The 20,855-nt window shown below is 42.5% G+C and overlaps 1 protein-coding gene across 7 annotated transcripts in view; it reads right to left on the bottom strand.

Annotated features, from left to right (window-relative positions):
• Window positions 1–20,484, bottom strand: part of SMYD2 (SET and MYND domain containing 2) — a 34,676-nt gene extending 14,192 nt beyond the window's left edge. For 3 of the 7 annotated variants that reach the window (XR_012673154.1, XR_012673155.1, XM_075147071.1), the window contains exons 1-6: window positions 20,162–20,478; window positions 16,961–17,024; window positions 9,410–9,520; window positions 7,702–7,762; window positions 5,389–5,513; window positions 1,691–1,758 (exon numbers count right to left, since the gene is read on the bottom strand). Coding sequence is in view for 5 of the 7 variants with exons in the window: in XM_075147071.1 (XP_075003172.1) it covers window positions 1,691–1,758; window positions 5,389–5,513; window positions 7,702–7,762; window positions 9,410–9,520; window positions 16,961–17,024; window positions 20,162–20,343 (611 nt within the window). In the remaining 2 variants the exon portion in view is untranslated. Of the gene's footprint in view, window positions 1–1,690; window positions 1,759–5,388; window positions 5,514–7,701; window positions 7,763–9,409; window positions 9,521–9,832; window positions 9,980–16,960; window positions 17,025–20,161 lie in introns of those variants that run through there. The other 4 variants (XM_075147074.1, XM_075147073.1, XM_075147076.1 and 1 more) reach the window with 4 other exon arrangements.
• Window positions 20,485–20,855: the final 371 nt, after the last annotated feature.

The following is a 20,855-nucleotide window of genomic DNA, read 5'->3' as shown; positions in this document are numbered from 1 at the left end:
CTGAGTCAGTCTGTCTCTGTACGCTGTTTTTATTCTGAGGCTTAACATGAAGGTAACCTTGGGAAAATATGTGGTACTGTTATTTATTCTAACGATATGGAGAATGGCTGTGCTAATGCATCATTACAATTTTTAAAACCTATTACTGCAGGAGACTAGGCAAGTTATTATTTTCCCATTCTTATAGCGCTACGGGACAGCTGACAGGGGTGTTCACGTAGTTTAACTATCAACATCCTGTTTCGGTACCTATGATAGACAGACTATTTTCCTCAGAGGAGAAAGAAAGAGAAACACATTTAATCTAAAGGAAACAAGCAAATACAGGAAAACAAAAGTCATTTGCTGCATCGCAACTTAAGATGGGCATTAAAATTTTAGCTGGCTTCTGTGCAAATGTAAACAGCTTCCATATTTGACGTTGGAGGGAAGAGATCTCTGTCTATTATACAAGCACATGACTTACACAAAAACTTGGACCACTAGAGAAAAGTACTGCCTCTTACTACTAAGCTTGGAAAAAGTGCAATTTGCTGCTTATTTGAGATAAAATGTGTAACTTTACTTCTTTCTCTTCCAATCTACCAAAATAATAATTGTCTCTTCAATCTTTTTAGCTCACAGGCATAACTGTTAAGTAGGAGAGATCTGGCTCTTGCATGCTGAGCATTTACAAAGGATGGTGTTGGACATGTTTCCAGATCATCCTGGTTTAATACTCTCCTCTCTCCACCACGACTCTAATCCTGGGCATTTTAAGACCTTAATTTCCAATCTGTAGATCAGGGATACGGACTTCAGACAGACCTGCCTGAAGAAGGAGAATCTGTGAAGCAAGTACTGTCTGTATGCAAAATCAGGTCCTGCTTTAATTGGGCATCATCTGTAAGTTTCAAATTACTTTGGCATAGATAAGCTACTAGTAATCTATGCCTCACAAGCAAGTCAACCTAAGCAGGCAGTGGTAATACTTTCAGTACGGGGTTTGTAAAGAACAGGGGCAGAAAATATCCTCCTTTGCTACAACATTAAGTGGGAAGGACAGACTTAAATGGAAGAAATGTTCCTCAGCCTTAAAGAGAGCTGTGCTCCCCTGTCCACAAACTGCAGTTAGCACTTAACATCTGCAGTTTATTTGTAAAGCTAAGAAGCTTGTACATATTTTTTCCACTGTCATAGCAACATAAAGCACTGCAGTTTTTAAAACATCTGAGGAGGCTGAAAGAAGTTATGAAAGGGATTTACCGTTTGCAAAGGAACAAAGGTAGAAGGGATGTTGTTCAGAGAACACCAGGTGAAGGATTATACCCAGCCAAAACAGAAAGCTGTGAGTAGAGCAAGTCACCTGCAATCCTTTTCATTTCGCTTTGATCATTCATTACCTGATGTCCCTGCCCAGAACCTGCAGGCCAAGTAAGTAATTGTGTCCTACCAACCTGTATATAGTTCACAATCTAAGCTTCAAAACAAACTGCAAGTGCAATTTTACCAAATCTACCAGATTTAAAAATAAAACTGCTGCAAATCATTGGCCACATTTTATTAGCTAATTAAAGATATTTAAAACAAGGTAAATTAAGTGTTTAACTGAATTTCTTTCAGTAGAGATCTACTTCCATACACGTGCAAGAACCTTTGTTTGTTTTTAAATAAGTTAATTTTATGTTTAAAGATATTAAAATCAACCTACTCGGGAAATATGGCTGATCCCAAATGAGAGAGTTCTTCATCTTCAATTGTGAAACCGTTACAGTTAACCTAAGGAAAAAGAGAAAGATATTAGATCAGCTTCTGGTCAGCTAAGTACTCCACACTCACACATCACATTCTCATACTTCAAAGTCAATTGCAGTAATTTGCTTACAATTTTCTTTCTACCTCACCAGTACTCACAGGGAGCTACATGACATCTCAAAAAGTGAAGTGAGGACAAAGTCCCTAACCAAAGGAATGTGCAGGACACTGAAGAACTGACAGTCCAACACTTGCACCTGCTCAGGACACAACATCTACAGGATTGCTCCTCGGAAGGCCAACCAAGAGAAACAGGGCTTGAGAAGAGCGCTAGAAAGAGTGTCAGACAAAGCAAGACCATTGCAAACACGAAAAAAGTCTGACACCGACAGAGGGCAAAAAGACTTAATCCGGCCATGACAAGTAAAGGGTCGAAGCAGAACTACACACACAAGGAGCAGTGTAGACAAACAGCAGCAAACTCAGCCGGGCTGGGGCAGTACAGAGCTTTAATGGAGCATATATTACACAGACTTGCCACAATGACATCTGTCATCAAGGGTTGCACATATCAGCTACAGCTAAAGCACAGATAAAGAACAAAAAAGGCAGCAAGAAAGACTTGAACCTAATAAAGACATAGAATAGGAGGGGACAGAAAAAGGACAGAGTATGAGAGGAAGTGTATTCCTAATTTAAACAGACACAGGATCAAAAAGAGCCTGTTCACAAATCTTTCTTATAGAATAGATTCAAGCAGGTTTTAAAACCTTCTCCCTCTTTTATTCTCACTAAACAAGAGAATCTTACAGGAGTTGCAGCTTTGTTTCATGTGGTTTGTGTGACTTTAAGTGACCAAAACGCACCGCAATCAAGTACTTTATTCCACTTTCACCGCGAGTCACATAAATGCCAAGATAAAAAGAACCCTCTCCACATTCACCAACATCTCCCTACAATCATCAAAATGTTCACAGAAGTGCCAGAAAAGCACTAAAACAACTACTGTCACATGGGCAAATCCAGCTGAAGCTACAATGGGCACAGGAACAGCCATTTGTTCTGGAAGGGCAAGAGTTGACAACAAACGCTACCAACAATGATACGACCCCCAAGCTGGAATGCAGCTCGGATTGGATTTTAGAAATATACAAATACTTCCCAAAGCCACTCCTCAGGTATGAACTGTTTTGGATGAGTTCACAATTAAGGAAAGTGTCCTGTTTCTCTGATTTACTCACCGGTATCTTTGCTATCTTTGCTTGATCTTTATCCTGCTATTTTTAGCAAGGTAGCATCCAAAGGCTCCCTGTCTCTCAAGATGAGCATGCTACTGCACTAGCCAATGTATGAGCATACCTGAATCAAAACCAAAATGTAATTGCTGAATACAAAAACAATAGAAGGGAAAGATTATATCAACAGCAAGTAAGAACATAAGGCTATAAAGGCTGACATGAAGAACAGCTTGATGGTTCTGAATCACAGGGAAATATTTAAAAATATGTAGTGAGTTATCATCAACTCCACTCCACTAAGCCAGAGACAACCCACTTCTTGAATGCATCATACCAGAAATGACACAAGAGGAAGAATTAGAAGGGGTGAGATACCACTGGTTTCATCAGATGAATGCATGACTAAAAAAGGCAATGTGGATGGAGTAAAAAGACAACAGCGAGAAAACTAGAGCTCAGGCTTGTTCCCAATGGTGGGAAAGAGAATGTGCAAAGGGAGGCACAAAATTATGCAAGGTCTTCAAGGAAAGGATGAGACGCTGGAGCTTGAGACAAGAGAGAAACTGTTTGAAGAGTACGACAAGGTGAGACCGAGGAGGAAGAGCACCAGTCTCGAGAGCTATGTTCCACAGAGACAAAAGAGAGTAGAATGACACCAACAGCTGGGGAAGAGAGCAATGAAAGGCAAGGATGGTTTGGACAAAAATCTTTGCTCCACTCAAAAGGACCAATTACACCTTAGCTGTAATGAGTAAGAAACAACATCAGACAAGGCCCCCAAAAAGCAGTGAGCAAGGAGTCAGAGGTGTCCAAGTCCCAAATGACTGCTCTGAGCCACAAGGAGATAGAATGCTGAATGGAGAAGCAAAGTAGACAACATGAGGCTAGAGAAGTGTTGAAGCAAAACAAAGGAGCAGCAGCGTATCCATACTATTGGTTTTAGGTCAAGTTAATTAATTATTAGGAAACATGCTTGTAAGTATCAAGTACAAACATGCCTCCCCTTCTTCTAGAAAGACTTATGCTGGAGCTAAAACCTCAAAAGGTTGTGTCCTGTAAAATACTTCTGAGGAGCATCCAGATGACCTTTGGAGTTAGGACTTTTTAGTTCAAAAAATTGCAATGTCCACAGTGGCAGATAGCTGCCTGATGACCAGAATGAGCTTAAGGTGACACCTAAGGGTGACATTAGACATCTACAGAGAAGACTGGATGGAATATCAGATCTGGGAGTCAGCAGTTCACAGAAGTCAGTTAAAGTACCATGATCTGGTGGAGCTGGTCCAGGACAGGACATGAAGTGAAAGTCTATATAGACAAAATAATGTAATCTTTGGGGATTCTGGCTACGTTCTAACAAAAATATTCAGAAACACCACAAGAAACTAGATGTACCAATGTCTTTAAAGTATCCGTCTGACAAATATAAAATGCAGAGTATTCAAAACAGAAAAAAACTTTTCATTGAAGGGAAATGTATAATTAGAAATAACACAATGGATGATGAGCAGATGCTAACATGCTAAAGAATCATTCCCCTACAAAATAACAGTACCTCTGTATTAAGGTAATAGTAAACATGCCTCCTTGTTGGTAGATGCCCAGCTCTACCAACCAGGGTATGGCCATCTCAGCTTTCATCATGGCAGTCAACATTTGCCCTGAACTCAAAAAAATTAAACTTTTTACTCCAACATTTAAGTTTAAAACTAGCTTATTTTGAAGTACATGAGGAAAAAGAAGGAAATGGATCTTTCAGTATTCCACTGGTGTGTTATTCCATCCACTACAATACATTCCATTTAGATGCACATGAAAAGCAGGTGAGAAAAAAAGAGGTGACACATTTCAGAAGTTACCTAACAAGACATCTTCCCTTTCCTTCATCTCTCCAGATGACCAAACTACCTAACTGCATTTAAAAGCACACACCAGATAGAAGTTTCAGACTGCTCTTTCTACTTCTCTGAAGTTTACTCCCTGTGAAGGTTAAACGCAATGATGATCCAACCAGTAAGGATTTCCATAAGTTTGAAGCCTGAATGAAGGTTTTGCCTCTGCAGGATCTCAAACCAGCAGCCTTCCATGCAAGTCCAACAACAGCTGCACTATGCTTGGCCCACAAGAAGCCTAACTTTGACAGGGTCTAATACAAGCTGCTTCCCCTTTTCTTCAGTGTTTGAGAAGCACCTCATAGAAAGTGTGCAGACAAGAGTGTCTCCCCTCACTACTGAAATGGGGCATGTCCAGCCACTTCTGATCAAGGAAGTGGATCTTCTCCATCAAGCGCACTCAGCTCTCCCTAAGATAAGCAAAGAGCTACCATTTCCATTGCTGCTAACATTTTTCCCCTTTCACAAAGGCTAAAATCCTACAGCACTATCCACCTAAACAGGCTGTGTTCTAGCCAACTTACTTGTGCAAAGAGAACTACAAGGGCAGCATTGTCAGGGTACTCCAAGTGCTTTGAGTAAAAGTGATGAAGAGCAGCAATGTCGTTCTGAATCAGCTCTCTCTTTTCATTGTCTAGTTTGTCAAGGTCTGTGGACAAAGAATACATTCCATTTCAGTAACAGGAACACTCCCCCATGAACTGCAGCTAGACCTAGGCTAGAACAGGCCCGGACTTAAACAGAAACCCCTCAAGGAACAACTACTTGGAAGTACTGCAAGAAGTCTCTGTTCTTCCATAAACGTAATGCTGCTTCTGCCAAAGCCACACGTGCACTACAAGAACATGCAGGATTAAAAAGCATTTTCTAACATCTTTACATTAGCAGGTAATTGGACACAAATTTCCCTTTCTTGGGAGTAGGATTACAGTGTTTAAAATGCATTTGCTAACCCTAGCAAACAGACCAGCTAGCCCTGGCCCGCTAGAAGCCTATCAACTGTGGGTAGCTATCCTCAGCTGTCCAACACAACCTTATGAGCTACCTGAGCACGCCCATGTCTCCACAGGCTGATGGGTGACCATCAACAGAGGTGCTTTTAACCTGCAGATATCTGAGGATAACAGGAGACAGCAGGAACATCAGTGGAAATGTCCTGGCACACCTGCTAAGTGTATTCCCTTATGGGTTTGTTCAGAGATTTACCCTCAGGCCCATAACAGGTTCTAGCCAAAGCTGTGGCCACTGAACCTTTTTCTGCCTGGTCCATGCAGAGCAAGCTAGGTGATCGACCACATACTCCTGGTCCCTTTTCTCTCCTCACAAGCAGAGTGTTGGAAAGTTTTTTTCCTAATCCCCTCTCTCACAGTGGCAGTGTCACCAGCTCACTCCTGCTCTGAGAGAGCCAGCACTCATCAGTTTCCCCTCTCCAGCTCAAAGTAATAGTGGAGAGAAAACATGCAGGAAAGGAAAAGGCTGCAAAACAGTGGAAGAAGGGGGAAACGATTTGTAAGAGCAGATGTGAATGACAGGAGAGTCACAAAAAATACTGAGGAAAATGAAATGGGACAATTTGATGAGAATTAGGACAAATAAGAAATTTTGAGCTTCCAACTGACAGCCAGGTGCCTTTTCCTCTCCTGTGCAGGGTGTTGCAAAGAGTAAGGCAACTGCTGAACACAGCAAAAGCGTGCTAAGAGATGAGGAGAGTCAACAAGGCAGAAGGAACAAGGGGTTCTTACTAACAAAACCAGAAATGAAATAAGGGCTCCTAGAGGACAAGGGGGACATTGCAACAGAAAATCATTTCAGCCTTTTAGCTCCCAAATTAATAAATTATTGAAGACAAGCTGCAATGCAGAAGAATATACAGAAATTACTTCAGCACTTACCCATCCTCCTCAACTTCAATCCTACTAACCTACCTATCCTTGCCTTAGGCGAAGTCAAATGTTGTTTTTTTTCCCCCTTATTTCCCCCGTTGTCCCAACAGCTGTGACAGGAGCTTTTGTCCAGGAAGCAAGTAAGACTGTAATCTTGCTACGCTTGGTTACTCTGCTACCACAAGTCCTAGCAATGACTGCATTTATTCAGCATTTTATAAAGGGTTTTGCAAACCATCAGAGTGAGAAATGTGAATATACAAACCTATTGTCTCCTTGTATATTACCCAAGCACCAAGAAAGAGAAAGGACAAGACCAGTGAAAACTATGCCAGGATGGTTACTAGTCCTCTAGTTGCTCAATTTCTAACTCTGCCTCACCAGACGTAAACAGTAGCCTTCCAGTTAAAAGCAAACCATTGCCTCATCTCTTTCCTTGGATTATTTTGGAGCATTTAGGACATGGAATTTCAACACAATCATATATAACATGTCAGATTTGACTGGCAGTGACAGATACTGAAGCACAGTCCAGAGGGTTCTGCAATTAGCCCCTTAGTCACTGTCACCATCAAGCAACTGTGCTGCCTCTGATTTTATGCCTCCTGGTAACAAATGCCGGCTATTTTAATTTTACAACATTACAATTCTCAAAAGACGCTAGAGTACCAGAAAAGCCATGAGATGGATGTATGCTACATAATTAATCCTGTCTAGGTTTTCACCCTTGTTTCACAGCCCCCACAAGTGACCAAGAAAAAAAAGAAAAAAAAAAGAAAGAAAGAAGAGCACTGCACTTTCAAAAAATGAGGAACCACAATTCTCTTTGTTTACTCCCTTCCTCCAACAGGAGTGGGATGCTCTGAAAGGTTTTGATGGAGGGGGACCAGGGGGTAAAGCAAATAATGAATATAGGTAACTGCCTCTGTTTACCTGCAAGCATTTTTTACTTACGTGATTCAAACTCTTTTACAGCAAGCAGCTTCTCTGACTGAGTTCTTTCAGAGTGAGTTTTCTAGCAATACGGGGAAAAAAACAAGAAAATATTTTAATGTTTTAAGTAGGCAGTTTTGTCTACTCATTTGTAAGCTCCTAACTCCCACTTGTAAAACAAATCCAAATCCCCACTGTATGGAATTTATAGAAGTTGATGAACAGCAACGAGTTAAATTGGCTTTTACCCTTAGTAAAGCCATAGAAATATTCTCTCTGCACCAAATTAGGCAGCCAAATATTAACTCCTATCAAATTCATATACATAAACTGAACAGTATTTTAAATATGTAATTTGCTTTGTTCTAGACATCCAGAAAGCTGCTAACAATAGCAAGCAGGCAGGAGACAGGCTTTGCTTTGAGGAAAGTGAATAAACTGACTGTTGACAGAGTTCAAAAGCAATGCTCCATTGTTGGCCTAAGGCCACTTCTTTGTAATCTTGGCCATTAAATATGGCTTTGCAGGTGGCCCAGCAGCTGAGGTTCAGGGACTATGGTTTGCATATTTAGCTTTTATATGACATGTAGGGTTCTCCCCCCTCCCTGTAAGCAATAAAAGCACAAATTTATTCCAATGACTTTGTGTCATTAAACATTCGATTTTGTTTGTGGATCACCACTAAACCACGCTTTAATTAAGTCACACACACATATGTTCACACACGCACATCTACACACAGAGCAAGTATGCAGGTACTTTCCCAGCAGGTCAAAATCCTCACTACATACAGTATCCAGGTTGCCCTTGCCACATAAGGAGACCTCAATCACACAGATATGCTTCAAAGAGGACTTGTTTTTGCAGAGAGAGTTTAGAGCTCTACAGAGATATACACCATAATAACCTTGACACTCATGAATCCCCTCCCCTCCCTGCAAGCACCTGTGTTATCCTCAGTATCCATATAATTAGGGAACACTGAATTGGAGGTTGACATTGCAATCTTATTTCCTTACTAATAATATTCTTTTTCTCCAAAGACCAAGGGCCTGAGATTTCTCTCTCAATCTCTGTTTTTCACCAGGTAACTCCAGTAATCGTAAACATTTAAACCTGAATACCTCAGAGGTGTTCTTGACTCACAAATGTACTCACAAATGTAACTGGGAGTTATATACTACACAATGCTACGCAGTTATAGCTGAAAAATAGTACAACAGGCAACTGCTTCATAAAGATGTCAGTGTCTGCAGACATATAACACTAGGAGCATTCCTCAGAATTTAACCACATATACTAAGCCTCATTCTTCTTTCTCTTCACTAACATGGCATTGGTGCTAGCCCACACATGTAACCAAGAGCTCCAATCTACCAGAATGGAGGCTGAAACACCATGCACATTGTGAAACTATCAGTAAACTTTTCCAGACTCTGTTCAACAGTACCTTGACTGTAAGCAGCAGCTACACAGCTTAAAACCTCACTAGCCTTTTGCCATCTTCCCCCAAAAGTCTCCAGCTGGACTATGGTGGCCCTGATGCTGCTGCAGTGGTCTGATGGTCAGTTCGTTCAGCTGCCCATGCTCTATATCACACCCGCCTGTACACAAGAAGCTAGTACGTATGTGCTTTGCAGGGACAGTGACTGTCCCTCAATTTTCATTTTCCTGCCTTCCCTGGCACCCAGAGTAGGAACGTACCTCCCAAGTCTAGCGTCCTGCTCACCTGTTTGGCAAGGATCCTCGCCGTTAGCCTCACGGTCTCCGAGGGATTCCAGTTCTGCCCAAAAGCGCACATGGCGGAACACTCTAGCTTGTGCATTGGCCAGTCTTCCTTCTGAAAATGTAGAAAAATATTGGGAAAAAAAAAAAGCCACAAAGATAAAGTGATGAAAAAGAGGATGCAGCAAGTCCTGCCAGATCCTAGAGGTCAAGTGAAATGTGTTTCCTTTAAAAAAATAAGATGACGCTCACTAAATCTGAACAAAAGCTTGAGTCACATTTAAGGGGTACAGCTATCCTGCTTTTTTCAAACAAATTCACAAGGGATGAGTTAAGGTCAGAACATCTTCATTTATTCAACGGAAAAGAAGAATTAAATGACGAAGAAGCAAACAGACAACGTGATTTATAAATCACCAGTTCTTACTGTTCAGATCAAGCACGTGAGGAGAGAGTAGGTCTGAGCTTGATGGCTTTATTGGGTTCATTTCCATTTAATACCTTGGCCCTTCATTACAAGATGACCCTGGTGTAATCAGGAGTAATGTGTCTGAAGTCAATGGATTCACAATCACTGTAAGAATCGGTATATGTAAGGTCAAAACCAGACCTACTGAATAGAATTATCAGATTTTTTCCTTAAATGTTGTAGAATAAGAGCACAGCTAGGCAATGTAAACACACTAATAAAGACAAACACCTTTTGGTTAAGAATGTATAGCATGTTCCTAGCTCAACGTATAATAACACTTGGAGTGATGGCAGAAGCCACTGGCTTTTGGCACTCCACAGATTCCCTCCAAAGCACCAGAAACTTTCAAAGATGAGCACAGAATCACAGATTAACCCTCTGCACTGGCACACAGAGCCTGGCACGGGCTGTCTCCAGACTACATCAAATTTCATTTTATTTATTTATTTATTCAAACATGGAAATACTCTTATTTCTATATTCAAGCAATGCAGTTATTTATTTCTAGATCTCATCCCAGATACACATTTATAGCAGTGTGTTAGAACAGACCTATAGTGTTCTGCCTGTACAGGGACCATCAAGTTTTGTTTTCAGACCAGATTTAAACTGGTGGAAACTAGAGGAAAGAAATTGCAACAAATCCCACAAATTTATAATTGATTGAAAGTGAAAATTTGAAAAACTTTTTGCAGCCTCCAGAAAGTTCTTAATTCCCCTTACTGTGATTCACCCGGTATCACAGACACAGTGTTAGCCCACTCAAATAAAAATTTAAAAATAATTAAAAAAAAAAAAATCAATATAGCCCATCAGAATGACTGAGTGGCAGGAACAGAATAAACACAGAGTTTCCCTCAGCTGCCTAACCACTGATGGCAAGAGCCATTTGAGACACCCTAGGCTATCTAAAACATCTATGTAAGACCAGTAGATACGATACAGGTCTACTGGGAGATGCAGGCCTTGTGGGAGCTGTAGCTGGAGGCCACATAGGACAACCCAAGGCACCTCAAATACTCAGCTGAATCAGGAGCCCCAGTGTCTCCTGCCTTTGCTGGTCCACTTATTTACAGGCTTTGCAGATCAAAAGAAAAGCCGAGATCACTAATTTCGGAGTTAGTACGCCAAAAAATCCACTGAAAATGGCCATTTTAATTGCCCTGGGCACGGGCAGCTTTAGGAGTTTATTTTATTAGGAAAAGAAAGGTGAACACCCACCCCAGCCTCATGTAGGATTTGAAACAGTGCAACACTGCAAGGGTATTCAGCCCCTCACAATGTCAACTTCATTGTCCTTGATATCTCAGTGTAGTATTTCTAAAAAACCTTCATACAGGCTGCTTGAAATAAGGTCCAGTGTAAATGTTCTAAGAGGACATGGCAATACAGACCAGGAGAACCAAAATAGTATATTACGCTGCAATCATGTCATGTGAAATTACACTCTCAGCTCTCCTACAGCTGTCACACTACAAAACGTGTCCCCCGAGAGGCCTGTTTCCTATGTATGCCCCAAGACCTTTTTCTGGAAAATTCCCGATAGCCTTTGCTTAGGAATCCACAGGCTAAAGGCTAAGAAGAGAGACTGAGGGAGATCTCATCTCTCACCCCTTCTGGCACACCCACAACGCCCACCAGCTTCAGCGTGATTGCTGGGTGTTCAGGAAGCGAAGGCGCAGAACCTGAAGTTTTGTAGGACCCGCATCCATACACACCGGTTAAATAAACAGGAGAGATTACCTGATAAAACAAAAAAATCAAAATGCAAAATCACGTGCCTGTCTCAAAGCAGTGTTTTTAAAAATCTGTTTGTTCCCTTTATTCTTTATCCATTGTTAATTAAAATCTTTCCCCAGGCAGAATCATACTGAGTTATATGAACTAGTAGGGAGGTTAAAGGGACAAGATACGGCTGAATTGTGCGAAATGAGATAAAAGCCTGCAACGCCACAAGAAGAGAGAGTACTGATGACTGAGTAATACCTGGGATGGAAACACTGTGACAGTAGCTTTCCCTGCGATCACAGCAGGACTGTATTTTGCATTCTTTTCGACGTTTTTCGCTAAGTAGTTTGAATGATAACAGGTAGCATTGTTCTAGTTGAATCCCTAATGCTACATTAATGATATTTTCTTCCTATGTGCATTACATCCGCAGTATTTTTCCCTTCATTTAGGAGTGAGTGACAACATTTTTGGAAGGGAAGTTCTTTAAAGCTTATGCTTTTCACATCAAAGCATGGAAACAATTTTCTCCACCAAGTTCTTCAAAACGATTCCACCGTCCAGGACCACTGGATTAATTCCCAGAACACTGACATGTAGCTCAGCATAAAAAAAAACCCAAAAAACAACAAAACGGAGTACTCAAAAAAATAAGATTCAAGTCCAAACAAATATCCTCGCACCTCCTTCCTCACATGGACTTTTTCAATAGCATGTAAAATTTCTGTTGTATTTCACTTGATCGAAAAGAAACACACACAAATACCAGACAGAAATGCTGGGCAAGCCAGTGTAGGGGTTAAGCCCACTTCTTCAAAAGCTTAGGGCCCAATTATGCTCAAATGGTATCCAACTCTTTAACTGAATTTCAGTGAGGCAACTTCTGATGTCTGATATTTTCCAGTAAAGTTCTCTGATGCAGTCCTTCACCAAGCAGTGAAGGTAAGAGTTTCACACGTCTTCACAACCATCCTTCCCTACCATCATTTACTGAATGCTGGGCCATAGAGGGCATTTGACTTCCATGGGCTCATGTTCAAAAGATTCACAGGAGACATTTATCGAAGAAAATTACACGAAGAAAGTTTTTGGATAGGGGGACAGACACTTCCCCAAGGCAATCTTAAGCAGGGTCTTGCAGTGTCGGATTCCTCTTATGCAGAATCATTACAGCAAGAAGTTCATATTTTTTCTGGAGCTCACCAAAGAGGAGTGAATAATTTCTACAAGGTCCCATTTAAAACACGTCTGCTTGATGCTAATTCCAGGTCTACAACTACATTTTGAGGCTTACTAGCTGGTTAAAAATACATGTTTCCCTTACTCCAGAAATACCAACTACAGCACTCTTTAACATGACATGTTAAGAAAAAACCGTAAATATTTTGTTCCAAATATATTTCAAATATGGAAAGTCATGACAAAAACATTTCTTTCTGCACTTTGGCTAGCTGATCTCCACTCTGTCTGGGATAAATACTGGCTATGTGTAATAACAGAAAGAGGAGCTGGTTCAAGTTCACCAGTTCCACAATTGCAACCACGTAACCCTCTTAAAACATTTCTCTTCAGAGTGTTTCAGCAGCTAATTTCTGAAGAGAAAAAATGAGCACAGGTCTCCTGCTATTTGACTAAAATTATTATAATTTAAGAAGTCAAGACCCGAACAGCTGCAGATGGGGTCTGAAAGCCACTACTATAATAACAGGCCTGTGCTTCGAGGAGGCAATAGCGGAGAGCAGAATGGTATGAATCAGCTGGAAATCACAAACCCTTTTAAAAGGAAAACTGGATTAGGGGCTGGGAAAAGACAGACGCAGCAAACCCAGGCTAGATCCTACCAACCCACAAAACATTCAAGGCAGCAAGGACAGGCAGTGAAGACAACTTCCACTCCTACGTGTCCCGCATCTGAGACTGAATCTACGCCTATGCAAACATCCAGCTTTATATAGGTCAAACTTAAGGTTATCTATCTTAAAAGCAATATTATAGACCAAAACAGGCAAAAGACACATGTTAGCACTAAGGGAACTGTGCCAGGGCCAGCATGTGCATACGTGTGTGTATAGAGAGAGTCCTAAATAAATCAGCCACTATATCACTGCAAGACTTTGTCTTCCCCTGGGTTCAGTCCCTCACATACAGTGTGACACCACCTTTCCCAGCAACCAGGACAAAGGAATTATACTGCAAAGCAGGACTTGGTCAATGCATCAAACACCTGGACATACGGCATTTACCACTTGTGGGATCTTCAGCAAGTCAATGTATCCTTCTGTACTTATACCCCATTCACAAAAACAGAAATGCCACAAAGGCTGCTGTGAGGCTTCATTCATTAAATGCTTGGAAAGTATTTTAAGAACCTCAAAACAAGGACACTGTGTTTCTCAACAGAGTGGGAAATACATGCAGTGTCACTAGCTTTTCTTTCAATAACCACATTATTCTGAAAGAGAAAAAAAATCTCATTCAACATAAACACACTAGAGAGAGGAAGATGTCTGCAGTTATAAAACCCATAATTCTGAAAAAGACATCAAAAAATTTGTTTCCTGCTGCACATTTTGGCACCTTCCTCTTGTCTCCTTCTGATCCATCTCTCCCTACCACTAGAAAGAATTCCTATGAATTGTGGTATAGCAGATCGTTAAGTAAGAAAAGAGTAAGCTCAAAAAATTTGGTTTTCTATCCCATACAAGTATACTTCATGTGATGAACAGTTGTCAAACTGAATTATATTGAGTAACAAGGTACTAACCAACATATGAAATCATACCATGTCCTTGTTGGGTACATGTAATTTTTAGCTGAACTGAGCAAAGAAAACATGGATTTACAGAGAAAATTAACTTAAAAAAAATAAAAATCAAATGAACAATGCCATCACAATTCTCAGGTACAGGCCTGCCCTTTTATCAGTGCTGCATAAAGAAGTCTCACATCCACGGAGGCAAAAGGGACACATTTACTGTACATCCCAGTGTTACAAGTTCAGTATCAAGGCACAGATGTCCTTTTTGGCTTTGACAAAGAATTGCTGAACTGCTGAAAAGTGCCTTTGAACAAGACAGGGATGAAGATGCAGTGCAGATTGTCTGTGCAGCACATACAGTCAGTGGAGACCGGTTTCTAGAGTATTATGCTTGAAGATAACTTTGAAAGAATGTCAAAGAATTCAATCTCAGCAACATTCATAAATTTCATCAGACTGCCTAAGAAGGGCCCAAAACATGGAAGATAATGTTATAACAACTAGGGAGTGAAAAGCCATATGCATATCACCAGTAAGAGTGAAGTACTAGTACTTGTGCTTGTCATACTACTGTCTAGACATCACAACACCTAAAAAAATGCCTTCATATATAAAGCATCATACTACACACCAACGGGTGGAAAAGATTTTAATTCATTAACTTATCAGACAAACAGGCTTTTGCTGAGCATCATCTCCTGCAGTCTTAAGGACACTCAGTTTGAGCAGTTCAGTTTTTTATTCTTGGAATATGCCCCACTAGAGAAAGAGTATTCTGACCACCAAAAAAAATAATTTTAAAAAAATCGAATTAAGAAAGCAATACATGTATAAGACTTTACCCAGGGGAAAGAGAGAAAAAAACCTCCTTGTTCCTAAATATAAAAGTATAAACTTTGTCAACGCTAGAAGTCAGGACACCAAGGGAGGGACTAAAGAAGGGACTCGAAGGTAAAAGCAAAGGACCGTGGATCAGCAGAAATAAGTTGTTCTACTTCATGATATCTACTTGCTATTTTTCTGAGCACAAATCACTTAGCTTTCCAACTGCAGTACATCTTGCTTACCTGCTTCATAAACCATTGTGAATTTTACATGGTAGGAGAAGAAACTCACAATCTCAGATAAAAAGCGCTAAACAGCCAATAAATTGCTTTATTCAAGCATTTACTTCCCTCATCTAGTTAAAAGCTTCCTAAGAAATAATGTCATATGGAAACATTTCTTACAAATAGCATTTCTCATGAATGAATCATGGGTTTTCTCTACACTGTCTTTAAAACTCATCCAGATTTCTCTCAAGAGCCTTAAGGATGCTCATACAGTAAGCATTCTCATTCTTCCCAGCAACTGCTGGCTGTCAGTCTTCCAATATTCTGTGAACTATTGCAAATTTTGTAAAAAACTTATTTCTTTTAAGCATTTTAAGTCCTCCTGGTGCTTAAAAACCAAAAGGCCATTTGATTCACCCACTAAGACACTGTGAGAAAGCAGGAATCTGGGGAGGCAATAGAAGGAAAACTAAGGGGAAGCCAGGCTCGCTTTGCAACTTGCGCAATGGGAGAATAAGATACATCCTTGAAATAAAAGCGGTAGCCATCTCCAAAGTGCTGAACAGCCCAAACCACAACACCTCCGTCCAGATAATGAGAATGGAGAATACTCTGCATGCCACCCACACACTCAACAGCACGCTACCATGCAGGAGAAGGTTTGGATTATTTATAGCTAACACATAGTTGCATGCCAGACCTTTGGTGACTCAAATCCTTCACGAGCACTGTTCCATACTCTGTGCCCAGCACCACAGATCTTACATAGCTTACATTATTTAGCTAGCAATCCAGCTGAGTTTTTCACACGTAAACTGGATAATTCTTCCATATCAAGTTGACAGCCCAAAAAGGCTAGATATTAGTTCTGGCAAAAAATTTTTTTTTTAAAGGTGTTTATCCTAGTTTGAAGTAAAAATGAAATTAAAACTGCATGCAAAAGTTTTGGATGTCTTCATATTGCTCTACTTTAGTGTACACTTATATTCTATTTTCAGGGGCTTTTAAAAAACAAAGTATACAAAAAGAATAAACATTGCCAGAATGAGCGAGTTAGGGAGAAAGCATGGTAGGTTCCAAATGGTTATGACTACTGTCAGCTGTGGCCACCCAAAATATTTGCAAAGATTCTAAAAAAAAAACCAACAAAAAACCATTAAGATAGCTATTTAGTGATTTGATTTTTCCATTAGACACCGACTCTCTTACCAGTTTAGCGAGCTAATGTTAAATTATCTGGTTTGTGCTTAAAGAAAGAAGTAATACAGACATAATTAGTGGGCTGACAGGCAGCTTTAATCAAAGTCTCAGTGGTACCGAGCCCTGAAGCTACTGATCTTGAAAGACTCATACAGCCCATGTCCAAATCCTGTAATTGTCCAATGCACAACTCCCATGGTCAGCATCTGTGGGATGCTGAAACTGACTGGACTACTATTAACCATAGCTACAATTAGAGACTATCAATGCCACACAAACAAAAAATGGAGTTCAGCAACCCCCGTCCTCCTTCCCCCCGCATCCTCACAAATTGCATTACCATACCTGACATTCCACGTCGCAATAAAAGGCCTGTTTACATCTTCCACACTTGGACAATCCTTCCTTCCTTAAAAAGAAAACAGAAGTTATTCTATTCTATAAATCTGAATGAAATACGAATGTATCCTGTATCACTTTTTGCACAGTATTTTGCATTTCACAATGAAAACTGTATTTTCTTCAGAACACTACAACTATAGCTTGAACCCCATCTTCTGATAGCAGACACTATTTTTATTTGTTTAGACTTTCAAAACCAAGTTTTTCCTAACAACTGTCCTTATGCAAAAGCACTCTGCTGTCCTGATAAATTGCTGGGTTTGGAAACATGTTATTCTATGCTGTTTGACAGATAGCGTCATTTTTTTGCCACTATATGATGCATACTGATAGCTAATTTTTCCTTCTTTTCCAAACTTCCCAACTGCTGTTTACTTGCTCACCAATATTAACCCTTTGCTTCTGCTCTGCCAGTTCCATTGTTTCTTTCCCTCGTTACAGAAAGCGTGACTGTTGTTTCGTAACTGCCTCCCAACACCAAGAAAACGTTGCGTTATTAAATACACTGTTTGACCTCCTGTCACCACATAGCCTCTTACTGTCCTGCTAACGTCTGCTCCGATATCTGTGTATTCTAAGGTGACTGAAGGCTCACACTCTCCTTTTTCTATATTTGTATATATCCCAACACAGGGAACTGCCAAAAGGAAGGTCCTTTTCTGCTTCAAGGTGCATGCGTTGCAGCAGATTCCATCAAAAATAGAGCATGAGTTACCCAATACGTGACATTTTGGTGTGACAGCACTAGGGGTCTCTCAGCGGTATTGAATACTTTAAAAAGTCTACAACACCCTCCCCAGTATAAGTTGCAAAAAAATTGTCTTAAACTGAGGTAAGTTCATTGAAGTAAAACAAGGGTGAGTGTCCTCATACAATATGATAGTGTACAACACTTCAGCGGTCACCAGCATTCGGAGTCCATAAAGCCTGTCAAGTCTTGACATCCTCTGGTTGTTCTTGCAAAGTAGAAGGTGCAACGTGAGTGAGTCAGGCTAACATCATGTCTTCGCTTGCTGACAGTATGTACCTCAAGCATAGCTGCATATTCAAAGTAACAAATACTATTAGATGCAAATACAATGTTCTACTCTCATTCTGCCCATTTTACTACAACAGTTCTATGACCACTTAGCAAAGTTTCTCTTCCCAAGACTAGTGCTGAGCCCCACAACCTTCCTCCTAACACTCTTTGCAAGTTCAACAAGCACAGTTTGTAATCTAGTATGTGCTAATTCAGCGCTAATGCAACGGGGCGCAGACACAAAACACATTTCTGAGCACTGGCAGGTCAAGTTACATCACTGAGATATCTTTCCTCTTAGTGGAACCTCATCACCCTGGTGTGAAATAGGTTTCAGACTACCCCACTGTAACTGCTATGGTACTGCATTCTGTATATTCCTTGATCACAGTGTTTCTCCAGAGCTCCATGGGAGAAGCTTGCATGGAGAACAAGCAGCATTTAAATAGGCTGCTCCTGGAGATGATCTTTAAAAGCTATTCCATGAGATAACTATTATCTCTACAGTATTACTTCATATCAATGCAGCATGCAAAGTATTCCTTGGTCCTTTTACAGAGAGAAATCTTCTGGATGTGATAAACAAAACTAGCCAGTTTCTTTGGCACAAGGGAATTTGTGGTTAGGCACAAGAGGAAAAAAAAAAACAAAACAGCAGCTAGGAAAAGCCACTGGTGTGAAGAAGGAGAGGAAAATCACCTCAGTTCTACAGTTCTTCAGGTTAATGGGACTTGCATCACTGACTTCACTAGGAACTATATTAAGTGTTCGTATGCAAAGAGAGGGGTGAATAAAGAGAGTAAGTCATATAAGTAGATAATGTGATGAGGAAAGAAAAAGGACAAGGTCAAGAGAAAACAAGAAAACGAAAAGCATAAGTGAGTTAAGATGACAGGACAAGAGATGAAAAGACCTACTAGAGTGTAATAATTATATTCTTCAGTTTGCCTCTCAGTCTACATATGCAAGCAATACTTTGATAAAAACAGAAAAAGTACAACAGTTGTTTTCCTGTACTGAGGCAAACACTAACATTTGTTCCGAGTTATAACAGGTAAGCACTGCGATTCTTCAGTAAGCTGCCAGAAGTCAGGAAAGTACTATACCTTTTAAAAATGCGGTGTGGTGTGACATGCCACAGTGTCACGTCCATGCCTAATTTTCTAACGATAACCCTAAACTGCTTTTTTTTTTTGCTGCAGCAGCTGACATTGAGAGGTTTACGGCAACCACTGGAACACCCGCAGCAGGTCAAACCGCCTCTCCACACAGGCGAGGAGGGCAGCTGCTGAGCCCCCAGAAAACTCGAGCACCCCGCAGCCTGCCAGAGCCGGGAGCCACAGAACGCGCAGCAGCGGGCCTGCCGTCAGCGCACGAGGCACTCGAGTTTAAAGGCTCACAACCACACCCTAACGAACCTCTCACTGCTGCCTGTGCTTTGCCCTAGTAAAAGTAATTTGCCAGAAGACTAAGGTTTCGGACAGAGAAGCAGAAATACAGAAATATTTCTGTATATTTCATTACAGATATATATTCCGTTCATATATATTCTGTTTGCACCATGGAAATGCAAAGCGTGAATTAGGCAATTGCAGACCCTTTCTTCCTTGTCAAAACTTCATTAAAGTCAGTGAATATTACATTACTGGAAAACTAGACGGATCGATGAAACTTCCCGCGAGAGCAAGGTCACGCGTGTGTCTACGTTAACTGCCAGCACACGTGAAGAGCAAAACTTTCTTCTTTCTTTTTCCTGAAGAGTTAAGCACGGAAAACCAGTTGTGAACTAAAAGTCTCGTCACGGCGCTGCCGCCAGAGAACCACGGGCCGAGGAGGAGGAAAGTTTTGCGAAGAAAGGCCCCCGGAGCCCCCCGGCAAACCCTCTGCGGGGCCCTGCTGCCACGGTCAGCACTCGCGGGGCCTGGGCGCGGAGCAGCGGCCTGCGCGCGACCGACTGACACGGCCACGGCCGGGGTGGGGGACGCGGGTGGGCCGACCCGCCGCTGCCTTGGGGCGGGCCGCCGCCGGCCGAACCGCGAGAAGCCGCCCCGGGGCCGGCCCCGCCGCCGCCCGCCGAGCCGCCACCGCCCCCCGGGCCCGCCCCAGGCCTCCCCGGGCCCTACCTGGCGAAGCAGCCGTCGCAGTGGCTGCCGCGCTCGCTGACGGTCAGCACGGCGGTGTAGGCCGGGCAGCTGAAGAGCAGCTCCCCTACGGCATAGCGCCGCCGCGCCCGCAGCCCCCGGCCCTTGCCGGCGCTGGCGAACCTCTCCAGGCCGCCCGGCTGCGACGCCGCCTCCGAACGCATCCCGCCGCGGGGAGGGGAAGGGGCGCCGGAGCAGGCCTCCGCCGGGCTCCCCTCCCGGTCCGCGTACGCGGCAGCGGGCGCCCGGGGAGGCCGCGGCCGGGGCCCGCCAGGTCCTAGCGCGCTGCGGGGCGCCGGAGGGCCGCTGCCGCCTGCCCCTGCCCCTGCCCGCCGTGTGGCGCGGGGAGCGCCTCCTCTGGGCGGCGGGAGATCAGCCGGCCGTGACCAGGGAGGGCGGCCGGCGACTGCGCACCCGGGAGGTCGTCTTCCCGCTGCGGGCGCGGCCCCGCCGGGCCTGGCTGGAAAGGGCCGGGGCTGTCTTCGGCCCGCTGGGCACCGACACTCTACCCGGCAGGCGTGCTGGGAGAGCCGCCCAGCCCACGGCCCCCTCCCAGCCCACCCGCCGTGGGCTGGCATCGGGGAGGGGGCTGCCCGCACATAGCTCCACTCACAGACGCGGTGGAAGCCTCCCCGAGACCCAGATCTCGAGCAGCGAGCGCTCCAGGGAAGGGGCT

The sequence above is a fragment of the Calonectris borealis genome, chromosome 3, assembly GCF_964195595.1.
Source record: "Calonectris borealis chromosome 3, bCalBor7.hap1.2, whole genome shotgun sequence".
In the NCBI taxonomy this organism is placed as follows: Eukaryota; Metazoa; Chordata; class Aves; order Procellariiformes; family Procellariidae; genus Calonectris; species Calonectris borealis.
Note: the sequence above shows the minus strand (reverse complement) of the source record. Positions and strands in the feature narration are given on the sequence as shown.